Genomic DNA, 16,927 nt, shown 5'->3' with positions numbered 1-16,927 from the left:
GACGAAACAAAACTGGATAATGGAAAGCAAACCTAGAAACTAAATAACGGAAAATCATCAAAAATAACAACCTGATAAAACCAAAATGAGCCGAATTAAAAATTGAAAAGCCAAAAATCTTAATTCCAAACTCGAGTCAATCACCCAAAATCTTTAATTAGCAAAAAACGATCGGAAAAGTAAAACATAAAATTTTGACTTGTTTTAAGTAGTGCGGTCTACTGCTACCACCACTGCTACTGCTACAGCACCTAACAACTCCCTGCAACACCAAGCCACCTGAGGCCAACACAGTTACCCATGCTCATCTTCCATCATAATCTATTCAAAGCCTTCATCTTAAAACCTTCCCAAGTAGTCCCTTAAATATTTCCCTACGACATCCTTACATTCAGGCAACCTGGTTTTCGTTTTGCTCTAGAGGGTTGTCCGACAAAGACGATCTTGGCCAATCTGTCCATCCTGATGTTACCCAACATTACCTCTTCGCTTATTCCTAGTCTTAGCGGCTTAGTCTTCTTAATATTAATTTTCAAACTTATCTGCAGAACGAGCAGAAATTAACGTAAGTTGGGCGCAAAACCCCTATGCCTTCCCAAGGCCAGAACAAAATTTGCACTTTACTGAAAAAAATTTAAATGTTTTTACTTTTATAACTTTAATAAATCAAATAATATTAACATTTTGATTACTAAATATCAGTATATGTATATTACACTGACAATGCACATTCATTTGTATCTTTTTCATTAAAGTGCAAATTATGTTGCACTTTATGTTAATTTCTGCTCGTTTTGAGCAGAAAAAATTATGTTAATTTCTGCTCGTTTTGAGTTTGACTCGGTTATTTATTGTAATTTCTGTTCGTTTTGGGTCTCATTTATTTATCGTTGCTGATTTGTGGTAGTTTGACGCTTGGTAGATTATTTGATTTGATTTTTGCACATTTTTTGTTTAAAGCAGTTCTTTACTTTTCTTTGAAAAGCTAATTTTGTGGAAAAAGTTGCTTTTATTAGTCTATTCTTGTTGTGGATTGAAGGTCTTTTCAGGGAAATAGAAAAAGATACTTTAAATCTTTTTCGTCTTTTAAGACTTTACAGTCTGGCAATATTTATGTATTATAGGGAAAACTTTCAAGCAGTATTTAACAACATACACTCTCTTAAAAATCAGGACACAAATAGTAGTGATTAATTTAGTTTCATACCTCCTCTAGTGGACCTGAAATGGAAAACCTGATATCATTCGCAAAAAAATCTCTTTCCTTTCTTTGATAATTTGGATACACTTACGCTATTTTGATTTGGTTAAATTTTAAGAGCAGAAACAGCCCCAAAAGTTTGAACATAATACCCTCAGTCGTTCTTGGGATACTGCTGAGATCCCTTATTGGGAATTAACACAGTGCATTTTGATTTAGTCTTATGGCAACATCTTGTTTTTAAACATATAGTCAAATAGGTGTGTAAACGTGAAAGGGGGATGAATTGCCCTCAAATCCCTTTTTAATAGGAAAACGGGCGTCAGCCTTTTTCGTATTCATTCGAATCACCCATTTTCGAAATTCCTACGACAGCTCATTTGATATGAAGTGCCCTGGTCTAAACAACAACAACAACAAAAAAATACATTATATCCACATCGATCTTTACTATAAAAATGTCAAGCCTTCCAATTACTTTCGACTATTAAAAAGGGCACTAGGCCTTTCGAATCCCAATCGAATGAGCCTTTTTCGAGTTTCTACGACAATACTTCCTATAAACACCTTTTATGGCCCCAGGGCATAAATTAAAACTCTTACCCTAAGGGCTGTGAGGGTGGTTGTCATCCTCTAAGACCTAGTTTCCAGAACTTTCAACTATGTTACACAAAATGGTTATCTCAAAATTTTGATTGGATGTGTCTGGGAAAATGGTTGTCGTGACAGGGAGGTTAGTCTTTCTTCAATCACTTTTGACTAATAAAAACGGCACTACCCCATTCAATTTCCAATCAAATAAGCCCTTTTGAGTTTTCTACGTCAACTCTCTAAATAAAAACAGTATATGCCCCCAGGGGATAACTTACAACCATCGCCCTGAGGGCTGGCTGGGGGGTTGTCATTCTCACAGACCTAATTTACAAAACTCTCTACTACGTTGAACAATATGGCTATCTGAAAATTTTGATTGGATGTGTTTGGGGGACTAGTAGATGTGAGAGGGGGTTTAGCTACCCTCCAGTCACATTCGACTATTTAAAATTGCACTAGACCATTAAATTTCCAATTGAATTAGCCCCTTTCTAAGTTTTTACGGCAGCTCCATCATTAAAAACCTTATATGCCCCTGGGCATAACTTACAACCTTTGCCTTGGGGACTTTCGGGGGTTTGTCATCCTTAAATACATAATTTCTAGAACTTTCAACTACGTTGAACAAAATGGCTATCTCTAACCTTTGATTGTATGTGTCTGGGGAAATGGAGGGCGTGAGAGGGGTGTTAATTACTCTCATCTCCATTTTCACAATTAAGAAGAGCAATTTCAATTTCCAATCAAATGAGTCCCTTTTTGAAATTTCTTTCTATATCAACTTTCTATATGTACCTCATATGCCCCCATAGATAACTTACAACCCTTGCATTGAAAGCTAAAAAACCCTAATTTCCAGAACTTTCGACTACGTTGAACACAATGGATATCTCAAAATTTTGATTGGATGTGTTTGGGGAAATGGTGGGCGTGAGAGGGGCGTTAGTTGCCCACTTCAATAAAAACCTTATATTCCCCCAGGGCATAACTTATAACCCTTGCCCTGAAGACTATGGGGAGAGTGTCCTGCTCAAAGGTATAATTTCCTGAACTTTAAACTTCGTGGAACAAAATGGTTATCAAGAAATTTTGATCGGATATGTTTGGGGTTATGCTGGGCATGGAAGGGGTGTTTTTGCCTTCCAATCACTTTCGACTATAAAAAAGGGTACTAGCCATTTCAATTTCCAATCGAATGAGTCATTTTTGAAATTTCGACGACGACGCGTTCAGTAAAAGCCTTATATGCCCCCAGGGCATAACTTACAACCCTTGCCCTGAGGGCTGTGGGGGAGTGTCCTCCTCAAAAACATAATTTCTATCTGGAAATCAAAAACACTGAATAAAATGGCTATCTACAAATTTTGATTGGATGTGTTTTGGGAAAAGTTGGGCGTGAGAGGGGGGTTAGTTTCCCTCTAATCACTTTCGACTATCAAAAAGGGCACTAGCTTTTTGGATATCGAATCGAATGAGCCCTTTTTCAAGTTTCTACGACAAAGATTTCATTAAAAACTTATATGCCCCCAGGGTATAACTTATAACCCTTGCTCTGAAGACTGTGGGGGGATGTATAATTTCCTGAACTTTAACTGCGTGGAACAAAATGACTATCTCTAAAATTTGATTGGATGTATTTGGGGAAATGGTGGGCGTGGAAGCGGTGTTAGCTGCCTTCCAATTACTTACGAGTATCAAAGAGGGCACAAGCCATTTCAATTTATAATCAAATGAGCCCCTTTTGAAGTTTCTACGACAACACGTACTATAAAAACTTTATATGCCCCCAGGGCATAACTTACAACCATTGTCCTGAGGGCTGTGAGGGGGTTGTCATCCTCAAAGACCTAATTTACAGAACTTAAAACTACGCTGAACAAAATGGCTATCTCAAAATTTTGATTGGATGTGTTTGGGGGAATTATGGGCGTGGGGGGCTAGTTGCCCTTCAATCACTTTCGACTATTAAAAAGGGCAAAAATCCTTTTAGTTTCCAATCGAATGAGCCCTTTTTGAAGTGTCTATGAAAACGCCTTCAATAAAAAGCTTATATACCCCCCGAGTATAACTTAAAACCCTTGCCCAGGGGGTTTTGGGGAGTATCCTCCTCAAAAACATATTTTCAATCTGGAAATCAACCATCCTGGACAAAATTGCTATCTCAAAATTTTTATTGGATGTGTTTGGGAGAATGATGGGCGTGGGGGGGGGGGGTAGTTGCCCTCCAATCACTTTCGAATATTAAAAATGGTACTAGCCCTTAGAATTTCCAATCGAATGAGCCTTTTTTGAAGTTTATACGACAACGCCGTCTCTAAAAGACTAGCATGCCCCCAGAGTAGAAATTAAAACCCTTGACCTGAGGGCTTTGGGGGAGTTTCCTCCTCAAAAACATGTTTTCTATCAGAAAATCAACTACGGTGAAGAAACTTGTTGTCTCCAAATTTTAATTTGATGTATTTGGCAGAATGATGGGCGTGGGGGGGGGGCTAGTTGCCTTTAAATCACTTTCGACTATTAAATAGGGTACTAGCCCTTTGAATTTCAATCGAATGAGCCTGTTTTGAAGTTTCTACGACAACGTCTTCTATAAAAACCTTATATGCCCCCAGGGCATAACTTAAAATCCTTGCCCCGAGGGTTGTGGGGGAGTGTCCTCCTCAAAAATATATTTTCTATGTGGAAATCAACTACGCTGAACAAAATATCTATCTCAAAATTTTGATTGGATGTGTTTGGGGGAATGATGGGCGTTGGGGGAGGGCTATTTGCCCTCCAATCACTTTCGACTATTGAAAAGGACACTAGCCACTCCAATTTGTAACCGAATGCACCCTTTTCGAAGTTTCTACGACAATTCCTTCGATACGAAGTACCCGGGTTGAGAAAAAACACTTTGTGCCCACATCGTTCTTTACTTAGGCAACGCTAGCGCGCTGCCTATGATTAGCCCTAGAAAGTGAGATTGACCAGCATTTTTCGTACAGCTTACTGTTTGACAAATGGTCAGTCAGCCGGGTAACTAAAACAACCCATAGGCAATTCCACTACATAATATCTAGCAAATCTTCCTTCATTTTTTGAAGAACCATACCTGATCAGTGTCATCACTTTAGCTTCCAATGTTCTAATCTTTGTTTCCAGGCTTATCTTCCTATTCTTCCAAACTTTTTTTTCAAATGTAAAAAAAAAACACCTGGGACTTGGCTATTCTACTTAGAACCTATTCTTCCGCCCTAAAATCACTGTCTAATTTAATTAAACTGCTTGAGAAAGGAATTCTGTTGAGACCAGAACTCTTGACCTTAGGGACAGGGTCCTTACCTTGATATATTTGTGATTTGATATGATTTAAAATAAATAAAAATTGTTACTTTTCTGTAGATTTCTGGCGATCTGGTCTGAAACTACCAGATCACAAATCTATCAAGGCATAGACTCCGTCCCTATGTTCAATAATTCTGGTGTCTATAGAATTCATTTCTTCTGCGCTTTGTGTTACGTCGGAAGGTCGGAACAATACCTTACGGACAGAATACCTCACCGCAGTATTTCAACTGATAATGCCCTCAAGAAGAGGAAAAGAACTGATAATTTTGATTCAGTCCTTGCTTAGCATGTCTACGACCACCTGGTTAATATTTTATTTAACCAGGCTAGCTTAATTTATCATGACAAAAGTGCAACCGAGCAATGTTAGGTTTGGCTCTGAATAGGGTTACGGGTGATTTTAAAATACGTAACTCTTATTTTGGTTTTCTTAGACGAGAAGCTGTCAGTTTATTCATCCCTAAGATAAATTCTGTGTCACTTTCATAATCACAAGGGGAAACCTGCCCCGACCCCTCATATCGTGAAGGGCTAGTGCAAAATGTGCACTAATTAAAATTAGACAAAATTTTACGTAGGATTTTTCCAAGATAGTTAATTGGGTTCACTTACCTAGTGAATGACAGAAATTATTTCAATTCCGTCACTGATCTAGTATTTTACAAACAGCATCGTTTTTTGCTAACCGTAGATCTTGTGTAGGTGGCTCAATTTTGGAACTAGGATTTTTGGCTTTTCAATTTTTAATTCTGCTAATTTTTATTTTATTTGTTTGTTATTTTTTATGGTTCTCCTTGAAATTTAGTTTCTAGGTTTGCATCCGCTTTGTTTGTTTTTTATCCGGTTTGTTTTGTCCACATTTTCGTTCAGGCAATGTGAACGTGTTTCCTTCTACTTTTTTTTTTTTTTTTTTTTTTTTTTTTTTTATAGTGCTGAAGAAGAGAGGCGGTTGTTCTTGCGAAATACCTGTTTTTTTTCGTCCAGTATTTCGTTGGCCTTAGAAAACCCCATTCTTGATTTTCTTCTGTTTTGTTTTTTTTGTGATGACAAGCCAATCGTCACCTCAGAGCAAAATTGTCCCGCTGGGAGAAAAACTTTTCGATATAATCGAGTTTAAAGGTTTTAAAAGCGGGTGGAGGTGAAACTATAGCCCATTCTGGGAAAGAAAAAAAAAATTGAATCTACATCAAGATGAGCTCTATAGAAGAAAATTATAGCCGTTGTATTTGGATTTGTCAGTCAGATAAAAAAGTCCAAAATTTTGCTGGACCATTTTGCTCCCAAATTACTGACTTTGTTTTAAATATGGTAGATTAAAACGTAAAAGTTCATTTCTGATGTCTTTTACTTCAGCTAAAAAAATTCGTATAAAACCAACGGGCTTACTTGGCTTCCCTGAAGCGTCATCAGACGAAAACGACGTCATCAGACGTCAGATTTGGAATTCTCAACCTGCTGCTGCGGTTTCTGAAGTCGTTCCTGGGCACTGATTAGGCCACTCATGTACTGACGATCCACTTCTGGCTTATAGTTTAGTATCGACTTCAAGTCAGATATCTTTTCTTTTGTGAGAACAGGCTGTCTCGCCTCTTGCTGCTGAGGCGTTCCGTGATTACAACCTCCTCGCCAGTCACTTTAGGGCGTCTTGTTCTCTTCACTTCAGAGCGTCTTTTTAGGGTAAGGTCTTGGCCGATCTTCATTTCTTAGACTTCTGGGTCAGACGCTAAATCAGTCTGGTAAAGAACCCGTTTACTTAGTCCTCGTCTGAATGCAAGATATATTTAAACTTTGGTGTACGCGATAAGGTCGTACTTGAACAGCTTTGTGCATGACTTGTAGTCATGTATCTTTGTAAGCTGTATAACAATGAGAGGCTGGTTAAGCCTAACTATTTTCAGGAGAATTAATTTCCATTCGCTTCAGGTGTCGTTCGATTTGCCCGTGACCATTATCTGCCTCTTGAACCAGGCTGCGACCTGCCTCCATGGTAATTTTCTGGATTCTAGGATGCTGTTGATGCTGTAGGTAATTTCATGGTAAAAACTTCATGGTAATTTTCCGGATTCGAGGATGCTGTTGATGCTGTCGGTAATTTTATGGTAACAACTTCATGGTAATATTATGGATTCGAGGATGCTTTTGATGCTGTCGGTAATTTCATGGTAACAACTTCATGGTAATTTTCTGGATTCGAGGATGCCGTTGATGGTGTCGGTAATTTCATGGTAATTTTTTGGATTCGAGGATGCTGTTGGTAATTTCATGGTAATAACTTCATGGTAATTTTCCTGATTCGAGGATGCTGTTGAGGCTGTCGGTAATTTCATGGTTACAACTTCATGGTAATTTTCTGGAGTTGAGGATGCTGTTGGTAATTTCATCGTAATAACTTCATGGTAATTTTCGGGATTCGAGGATGCTATCGGTAATTTCATGGCAATAACTTCATGGTAATTTTATGGATTCAAGCATGCTGTTGATGCTGTGGGTAATTTCATAGCAATAACTTCATTGTAGTTTTCTGGATTCGAGGATGCTGTTGATAATTTCATGGCAATTTTCCGGTTTCGAGGATACTGTTGATGCTGTCGGCAATTTCATGGTAATTTTCTGGATTCAAGGATGCTGTCGGTAATTTTATCGCAATAACTTCATGGTAATTTTCTGGATTCGAGGATGCTTTCGAAGAAAGTGTTGCACTGCAAAGCTTATGATACTATTCCTATTCTGACTCAAACAGGAGTCATTTCAGGTAAATAACTCCTCATGTTTAGGATGATCATCAGCAACTTTCTCAAGAATCATAAAGACTGCGTTTGCCAATTCGTTTCCTGATCTTCCAAGCTCACATTTATTCCAAATTACGCAATAGACGTCCTTAATTTCGGACAAAATCGCAGTCAAGTCAAAGATATTTAGTTTTCTCTCGTAAAAATAACATCACCCCTTGGCAAAGCAGACAGATTTTTCAAATCAAATTAAATAACTGGGATTTCACCTGCCCTATCCTTTTTCCTCTCTTCCTACAATTGGCAATGAGCTTTTTGTGTCCCAACACTTTAGCCATCCTTTCAACCGGAAGCTCAGTTTTGTTCACTTTTACAGCTACACGATATTCCTCACAGAGATAACAGAGATAACAAACTCCTATATTGAACTCAGATAAAAATATCTGCCAATACGTGAACTCAGAGAGTGGCTCTTCTTTTTATCTGAACAGAAAGCTTTGTACATTTTGTACATAACTGTCACGTTGAGGTGTGATTGCAAGTACTCTCGTTCAGTCTTAGAACGGCAATAATGAAAAGGCATTCTTGTAAAAGCGTTGATATGCTCTTTAACTAGATCAATCCTCTTCTGGGCTGTTTCGTTTAATGTTATTCGTGGTTCGTTCCTTGATGTTGGTACATCTATCTGAATGAGGGCCTTTGTCTTTGCAAGCGTAGTACACTTTCTGTTGTGAAATATCGTATGTACAAAGAAAGAAATCTCAGCACACTCTTGTTGTTCTTCCTTTGACATTTGGAAATTATTGGAAGCTATGTTTTTTTTTTCTGGTATCAATATTTTTATTCTTCTTTTCCCCCTTTTTTGTAGTGCTCTTCAAAATTAGCATCCCTTTCTCTCGGCACCACGCCTCCAGGAAATTTCGTGTTGTTTCTGCTGAGATTCGTCATCAACATTCATTTGCAGAAAAAGTGGCACCATTCACCGCATTACTCTGTGATCCTTTCCATAAGCTTTCCATTAATCTCGATTCCAATAATTTTAATTTTCCATTAATTTTGTTAATTAATCTCGATACAAGTTAGGTTGCAGAGAATTTCCAGAGCATCCAAAAGTTTCAAAGTTGGTCCCTTGCTTGTTTGGACATCTAAAACGCAAAAAAAAGTATTCAGAGATTCTAGGATTCTTGAGAACATGTAGGCTACCTCATGAATTTAGTAAAAAAAAAATTATTATCCCTGTCTCTTCTGCGCGCTATAATTGTCCTTTTTTTACTAAAAAGCACTTAGAATTGACGCGAATAACATGCTACCTTCTTTGGGCCCAAAAGTTGAATTTTCTGAGCAACATACTGGCGAAAAAAAAAAAAAATAATAAAAAGGTCCTTTTAGATAAAACAATTATTTCACTCAAATGCTAATCGCTGTCACACTGATTCCTTACGGCGCAGCAAATTAGTTTTTATAATGTAGGTTTTACGGCACAAAAGTGGCAAAACACAAATTTATTACTAACCTCTTGTAACCCAAAAGTTGAATTTTCTGACCAATAGTCTGGTGCAAAAAAAGTTCACAAGACTGTTGCACTTTTGCAAAAAAAGTGCAAAAAAGCAAAAAAGCTCTCGTTTGTTGGAAAAAAGTACAACCGAATTATTGTGAATAAGATATAAAAAACTTGGATTTAAACACTTCCCTAACATCTGATACAATTAAAACAACCTGTCAACTTCGGTGTAATATTCTAATTTGCTAATTTTGCCAATTAGCCTATGCCTTTTGCTGCATTCTACACAAATAAGGGAGAAACAGTTTAACTTGGCGTCTTTGCAGTTGAACATGTTGAATACACAACAAGCGAGATGAAAACTGAATTCTTTTCCACAAATCTTCAATTCTTCTTTTGTTGGTGATAGTGACGAAAAAACCACATAGTAGGACGATTTTGCTTATAGGACAAGAGTGCCCTCAGATTTTCAAAAATTTGCTAGAGTAGGACAAAATTGCAGAGTTGTAGAGGCAAAATTACGGCACGTAAAACAAAGTGACCTACACCATGCGAAATCCCTTGAAAAATTATGATAAATGTCAGAATATCTCAGAAAAAATTTCCTTATGCAGTAGGACAAATTTGCTCTGAGATCACACAATGCGGTTTACAAAACTATCTTGGTTTAGACCTGTAGGATAGTTCACATGGCTGCTAATAGTGAGGGTCCATGGGAGGAGGGGGAATTTCTAATTTTTTGAAAAAGGAAGGCAATCGGAAACTCTTCTTTGAGACCTGGGTCCTTGGGTATCTGCTTCCTTTGTCTTCAGATATATTTAAACTTAGTCACTTCCAGTTTAATGAAAATACAACTACCTATTAATGCTTTCAAAGGGACTTATTTTATTACCATCAAGCCTATTCATTGGAAAATTGCCCCCTTCCCCCCCAGAAATCTGGCCCTGCTGGCAGAATTCTCTTGCGCCGTCGTTCATAGATTATCTTGTGGCATCTATTGATCTTGGCAGAGAAAGTACCCAGAGTTACAGGACAAATCCAATTACGATTAATCTTACTAGTTTAATCCAGGGTTGCCACTCGTGGAAGAACTGGGTCATTTCTATTCCCCATAATTTAATTATCTTAAAATCGTATGAGAGGAAACTTTATCCTTATTTTATTTTCAGTTTTGACCCATGGGATAATTCAATTTGCAAGAATCACCAGTCTTGGAAGTAGAAACTGCTCTCAATTGCAACGGGCATACATAAAAATTACTGGTGCCAACCAGGGTTGTCACTCGTGGTAAGAAAGGGACATTTGTATTTTGATATTCTTATTAGTATTCTTCATTCTAGAGTCACTTGTTTTATTTTTCTTAACACTGTATACGATGAAATTTACCCTTAATTTTATTTCGGTTTTGATCCTTGAATTAGTTCAGCTTCTAATATAGACCAATCATGGAAAGTGAAAATGCCGCAATTATAGGGGACACGGATCAATCATACATGTTTAAGCCAGGGTTGCCGCCCGTGGCACAAATGGACCATAAATTTCTAGTTTTTTTTTATTACTATTCTTAATTCTAAAAGTAGGCTACGTGCTTTATTTATCCTAAGACTGTATGAGAAGAAATTTTACGCTGATTTTCATTTCAGATGTGACCCATCGGATAATTCACCTTTTAGTAAATACCATCCTTGGAATAAGTAGCTGCCCTCAATTACAGAGGGGCGATAATAGAGCTTACTAGACAAACCAGGGTGGCTACTCGTGGAACAAATGGGTCATTTCTTTTTCGAGGTTTTACCACGTATGACAGGAAATGTTGCCCTTATTGTCATTTCAGTTTTTATCAGTAGAATAATTCTGGTTGAAGTAATTACCAGCCTTGGAATAAAAAGCTGCCCTCAATTACAGGGGGTAATTATAGAGGTTATTAGTGTAAGCTAGGTTGGCTAACAGGGTTGCCAAATTTTTTGTCCATGAATGTGTCCCCTGAGCATCCAAAAATGTGTCATTCTTAGCTAAAATACATCATCTTGGAATCTTAAAACTAGAGTTTTTTTTTACCAGCTCTACTATTGACCAAAAACAACTTTTCTCTCCCCTCTACTAGTTGAATAAACAACAAAATATAACAAATACTAAATTCGTATTATATGCAATAAATTGGTATTGATAAATAATACTAATTTTTAGGGCTTTTCCACATGGACCGATTCCCTGGAAACAGAAGTGAGAAATACAGAAGAGAAATAATATAAAAAACGTCTTGTTTTCATGAGGAGAATGGAAAGATTTTCATAGAAAATCTTTCTGTTTTCCTGTTTTTCAGTAAATTTTTCTGTTTTTCCTCTGTAACAAGTAGACCTGATTTGTAACCAACTTCCTGGATAAAGTTTTAATAACTTATTAATTAAGTTTTAACTAGCAATTGTTAATTACTGATCAAGTTATTTTTCTACCTTTCCTCTACATTAGTTTGACTTGATTTGTAACTAATATACCTTAGAGTTTTTCCGAGTAAAAATTTTAACTCATGTAAAGATTTCCCAGATAGTTGTCTTGAGGTTAGTATAACAATGAAAAAAAAGCGTCAATAGATAAAAAAAAAATCAAGAAACTGCTGGCTTTTCTAAAAGAGACATACAGGTTTATAGAATCCTACATATTAGACGAAAAATGACCAGACCGCATTTCTTTCCACAGCCATTCAGAATATGGGCATAAACACCGTAATATGTATTGTTGTATCACCGCATCCGAACAACCTCAAAAAAAAAAAGAAAAAAAAAAATTATAGCTCGATTCTCGAACCGTAAGACAGAACAGGGTATACTTATCAAATTACATTTAAAATTCGTTGGCTTTTAATTAAACATACAGACTAGTTGCAATTTGTATTACCAGATATAGTTGCGCGACGTCAAACTGAAAAAATTAAAAACCAATTGAATAATCAGGGCTCTGCCCTCTATAGCACATAAGTACTACGTCAGAGTTTTCAGATTAGCTATTGGCTGGATGCATCTCTCCGTCACTCTCAATTATATAAATTTGATAAAATGAAAATATAAGAATGGGTAAAACTTTAATTAAAACAGTTATAGCGTCCAAATTAAAGTTTTAACCAAAATATTGTTTTCCCGGGTCGGGGGTGTTCATCTGGAGCTATGTGGTATCCAAACACCTAGAGGTCTGATCAGTCGACGAGAAAAGCGCTTTGCAAAATACATGGGGATCCCCTTGGTGAAACATGTCACTCTTGCATCATACCCAAGCAGTAAAGCTGAAGCTATCCCAGAATCTTGGAGTAAAAAAAAAAAAAAAAAACAATAACCTAAGAACACCTTGCCGCAAAAAACACTGGTTCTTCTGTACAACGCTCTTATAAACCCCATTTAAGGTAATGTGGTAGTCTATTGCTTGATTTTCAGGCTCTCTTGGCACTTTTTAAGAGTCAAAGTGATCAAAGGGCAACAACCCCCCCCCATACGGCGTATTTTCCAGAAATGTATCTGATAGAAATTTTGAGTTAGCCATTTGTTCAAAAAGTCCAAAGATCACATAAAAAGGCGTCTTAAGTTGACACAGTCCCCCAGGGTATGGGGGCGAGGGTTGTTATTTATCCTCCGAGGGCATGTAAAGTTTTTATGGAAGGAGTTATCAAGTGCACTTTAGAGGAGGCTCATTTGATTGGAAATGTATAGTTCTAGTTCCCTTTTAAGAGTCAAAAGTGAGGGAGGGCAAGTAGGCCCTCCTCCCTGACATTCTCTTTTCCCGAAACGTGTCTGATCAAAACTGTGAGATAGCCATTTTGTTCACAATAGCCCAAAGATCATATAACAATGTATTCAGGGTGGACACCCCCCCCGATCCCCCCCCCCTCCGTGTGAAGTTGAAACTAATAGTGTTTATAGTGGGGGATGTTGAACTAACCAAAAGGAAATATTTGCATCCTAATGCTTCTGCTTCTACTCATACTACTACCACTGATACTATCATTACTACTTCTACTACTACTACTGCCACTAAAGCTAAGGCTGCTACTATTAGTTCTACTGCTACAACTACTACCGCTGCTATTAAAACTAAGGGTATTCAGGCGAGAAATTTTGAATGTATTGAAACTGTATGAAACTAAATCGAAACACACTATGCCCACACAGATTGTCAAGAGAAGGTAGGCTATCAGAAATGCTTCAGGAACGGTTGAAGGTATTAAGTTGAAACTTTCAGCGTATGTTGAAGGTGACGTCAAAGAAACCAAAGGTGCTATGCGCAAGCTGCTCCTATTGGACGTTCAACTAAATCTAAGTGAATTATGAGCATGTGGACTTTCAAAAAGGTGACAAGCCAATATCTTAAGAACAGCTTACATTATTAGGTTAGACCTTTAAGTGTAGTTGTGATGGATTTTGAACTAGCCAGAAGGCACTATGTGTATACTATTAATACTACTACAGTTACTTTAACTCATGACGCTAAGGGTATTAAGGTAAAACTTTTAGGGGACGTTTAGGAGGAGTTTCAATTGAACGAAAAACTGTATGCATACAGGTTTTCAAAGGGGCATATAAGCAATATGATAGGCAGCGCTACTCTATAATAGCTAGAAATATCATTGAAAAATTTAAAGGAGCTAATTCGATTGAAAATTAAAAGTTCTAGGGTCCCTTTTAGGAGTAAAAAGAGATTGGATGGCAAGCAGCCCTTCTGTCAGGTCCATTCATATTCCAAACACATCCAGTCAAAATTTTTAGACAGCCAATTTTTTTTTAGTAGAACGGTCGAGCAGCTTTGTCTCCAGGGATATTCGGTATGTCAGTCCCCATAATTTTGCAATTGACCCATTATGCTTTAAAACTAAATGTTGCGTCAAAACTAAATCAATAGACACTGTGTGTACGTTGCCAATAAGACACCTCTGGAATATCTCTAAAACGACTGGGGGCATTAAGTTGAAACTTTCGGGGCTACTAACACTACTACTTCTGCTTTTGAAATTTAAATAAATCAAAAGAGTGCATGTGTGTCCAGGTTATCAAAGAAAGTCGATATAATGTTTTGGCAATGCTAATTAGGTTTTAGTTTTCAGGTCAACTTGAGGAGGTATAAAATCTAATTAAGCAAAACTATTTCTGCCAGGATTAAAAATTTGTTGAAGAAGTTTTTCAAACATACAAATAGCAAGCCAAACTACGGATTTTTATAGGAAAAAAAAAACAAAAGATATAATTTTTTTTCCATGCAAAATACCATGTCCATAAAAAACGAACAGAAATTAATTAAAAAAACATTTTCCACAGATCAAGTTTTCCAAAGATAGCAGAGCTTCATTAAACCCAAAATAAGCAGAAATAAAGTCAAATAATCTTTAAAGCGTAAAACTACCACAAACCACCATCAATAAATAAATAAAACTCAAAACGGACAGAAATTGCAATAAATAACCGGGTCAAACTCAAAACGAGCAAAAATTAAGATGAGTAGGGCTGATTACCCCTATGCCTTCTAAAGATCAGAACATAATTTGCACTTTACTGAAAAAGAAATACAGTTTAATTGTTTTCACATTTTTTACTTGAATAAATAAAAAATTAGTAAAACTGTATGTATATTAAACTGACAATCCTCCATCTTTTTTTTTCAGTAAAGTGCAAATTATGTTCTGGTCTTGAGAAGGCATGGGGGTAGTCAGCTTCTTTAGAATATCAATGGATGAGTTGAGTATCATTTAACAAGATGATGAGGTAGGTTCGAATTCAGGACTGCATTTTTTTTTTTTTACCTTTTGTACTGAGTTCATACAGACAACAAGTAAAAACATCACTTTCAAATCCCATCATTTTGTGCTGACCAACTTCTAACAATTATCGATTTAATAAAAACGTATTCTAAAAGTAAAAGTAGGCTGTTTCCATGCTTAGATCTATATATACAAAGTAATAGTTCAAAAAAATAATCAATAGCGTAAAAAGGTTCAAAAATCATCACAAAATCGAGAATCGACTAAAATCCAATTTCAAGGGAGCACATCGATGAAAAATGGTTGTTCATCGTCTTGATATTTCTTCAAAGGGAAATCATACTGAATAGGGATAGCATTTGGTACATTGCTACTCGAATAGTTGCAATCAAAGTCGCTGCCCAAGTTCTACAAAGAAACATATATATATATATATATATATATATATATATATATATATATATATATATATATATATATATATATATATATATATATATATATATATATATATATATATATATATATATATATATATATATATATATATATATATATATATATATATATATATATATATATATATATATATAGTAGTAATAATAGTAAATATAATAATAATATTACCTAAAAATAACCTAATAATGTATAAATATAGTAATAATAGCAAAAATATATATAATAGTAATATATATATAATAATGATAATAAATGGCAATAATAAAGTAGTAATTCCAAAAATTCAACCATACTATAAAAGTATTTTTTTTCGGATAATGGATAAGATACTGAATATTTGACAATATTGGTGTGTTCTGTGAGTTGTGATGAGTGTAATACAGGACGTGATTATCTAAATTCTAAAAACAAAGAAAAAGGCGAAAACTAACAAAAAAACAGGCCTATGGTGGCACATTCCATTGATTTTTGATTGGATAAACGAGGCTCAAGGTGCGAGCCCAAAGACAAAAAACTAAATGAATTTAATCACAACAACAGCACGAATTAAACTGAAAGCCGATTCAGGAATCCATTAAATAAAGCTATGCTTATGAAAAAGAGTAAGAATCTGTCAATATAGCAACTATAGAATTACTATAACTATATGCTAACTAATACTAACTACTATATAGTAGTTAGTTCGCAACGGAATTCCAAATGCAGGAAGATCATTCTTGACATTCATTTTATAGGAAAATTCAAGAAAATCGATATAAAATATCGTAAACATGAAAATCGATATCAAATATCTATATCGATATCATTAAAATCGATCTCAAGCATACTTTAGCCAAGAAAATTCAACTGATAAACTGACAGCAGCAACATTTTTTTTTTCAAAATCTGTAAACTACATAGAAGATCTTAAAAACATTTCACTATTTTGGCATAGGCCTCAATATTTTGACATAGGCCTAAAAGATAAAGGCCAAGAAGATATAATCTTCTAGATATTATTTTTGGGCATGATAGATAGTTCATCATTTTTGTCTATGATGCTCTGTAAGTTGGGCATCTTATCAAAAGATGTCTCACTGTTTCAGCTTACTGACATTAAGGGCAAACTGCGCCACTCTGTAAAAAAGGGCTGCGCCACTCTGTAAAAAAACGCCACTGTGCAAACTGCGCTTATTCAATCATTCGTTTACGATTTCCTCTTTTTCTTCTTCAAATTGTAAGAAAATTTACTCAACGTTAGTAAGGGCAGAAGAATAGAAACTTGAGCAAATTTATTGCTTAGATACAACACCATCAACTTAGTGTTTGTGCACCATCTGTTAGCAACACCATCTACTAGTCTCGAGCAAATAAGCTATAAATATTTAACCCATATT

General features: G+C 36.0%; 1 protein-coding gene across 2 annotated transcripts in view; it reads right to left on the bottom strand.

Annotated features, from left to right (window-relative positions):
* Positions 1-15,260: 15,260 nt before the first annotated feature.
* Positions 15,261-16,927, bottom strand: part of gkt (tyrosyl-DNA phosphodiesterase glaikit) — a 112,426-nt gene continuing 110,759 nt past the window's right edge. For both annotated transcript variants that reach the window (XM_089103523.1, XM_089103525.1), the window contains exon 10: positions 15,261-15,500. In XM_089103523.1, coding sequence (XP_088959649.1) covers positions 15,369-15,500 — 132 coding nt within the window. In that variant the 3' untranslated portion in view covers positions 15,261-15,368. The remainder of the gene's footprint in view (positions 15,501-16,927) is intronic.

This window comes from Artemia sp. Qi Xiang Cuo, chromosome 17, assembly GCF_049724085.1.
Source record: "Artemia sp. Qi Xiang Cuo chromosome 17, ASM4972408v1, whole genome shotgun sequence".
NCBI lineage: Eukaryota > Metazoa > Arthropoda > Branchiopoda > Anostraca > Artemiidae > Artemia > Artemia sp. Qi Xiang Cuo.
This window is presented reverse-complemented; position numbering and strand designations above follow the sequence as displayed.